The sequence below is a fragment of the Penaeus monodon genome, chromosome 33 (assembly GCF_015228065.2).
Source record: "Penaeus monodon isolate SGIC_2016 chromosome 33, NSTDA_Pmon_1, whole genome shotgun sequence".
In the NCBI taxonomy this organism is placed as follows: domain Eukaryota; kingdom Metazoa; phylum Arthropoda; class Malacostraca; order Decapoda; family Penaeidae; genus Penaeus; species Penaeus monodon.
This window is the reverse complement of record NC_051418.1, coordinates 30,127,791-30,128,042: the sequence shown is the minus strand read 5'-3', so window position 1 is coordinate 30,128,042 and position 252 is coordinate 30,127,791. Positions and strand designations below refer to the sequence as shown.

The 252-nt window shown below is 59.9% G+C and overlaps 1 protein-coding gene across 1 annotated transcript in view; it reads right to left on the bottom strand.

Moving 5' to 3' along the window:
- The window catches only part of LOC119594360 (protein O-linked-mannose beta-1,2-N-acetylglucosaminyltransferase 1-like), a gene marked incomplete in the record, with an annotated part of 135,567 nt that overhangs the window by 16,897 nt on the left and 118,418 nt on the right, over positions 1-252 (bottom strand). Inside the window, 1 exon segment of the mRNA XM_037943416.1 lies at positions 137-233. Coding sequence (XP_037799344.1) covers positions 137-233 — 97 coding nt within the window.

The following is a 252-nucleotide window of genomic DNA, read 5'->3' as shown; positions in this document are numbered from 1 at the left end:
CTACAATAACACTGATGCAGATGCTGATAAGAAAACCCAATATAGCTGTAACAGTAACAGCATCAACAACAGTCACGACGACAGCCCCGCCACCACAACCCCTGAGGCGCAAGCCCCAGCTGGGCGTCGGACTGACCTGCGGCGACCAGCGGCTCCCGCAGCTGCCGCGTCTTCTCCACGATGAAGGTCACGTTGATGGCGATCGTGGCGACTAGCACCAGCATCAGCAGGCCCTGCGGGCGAGGACGAGGG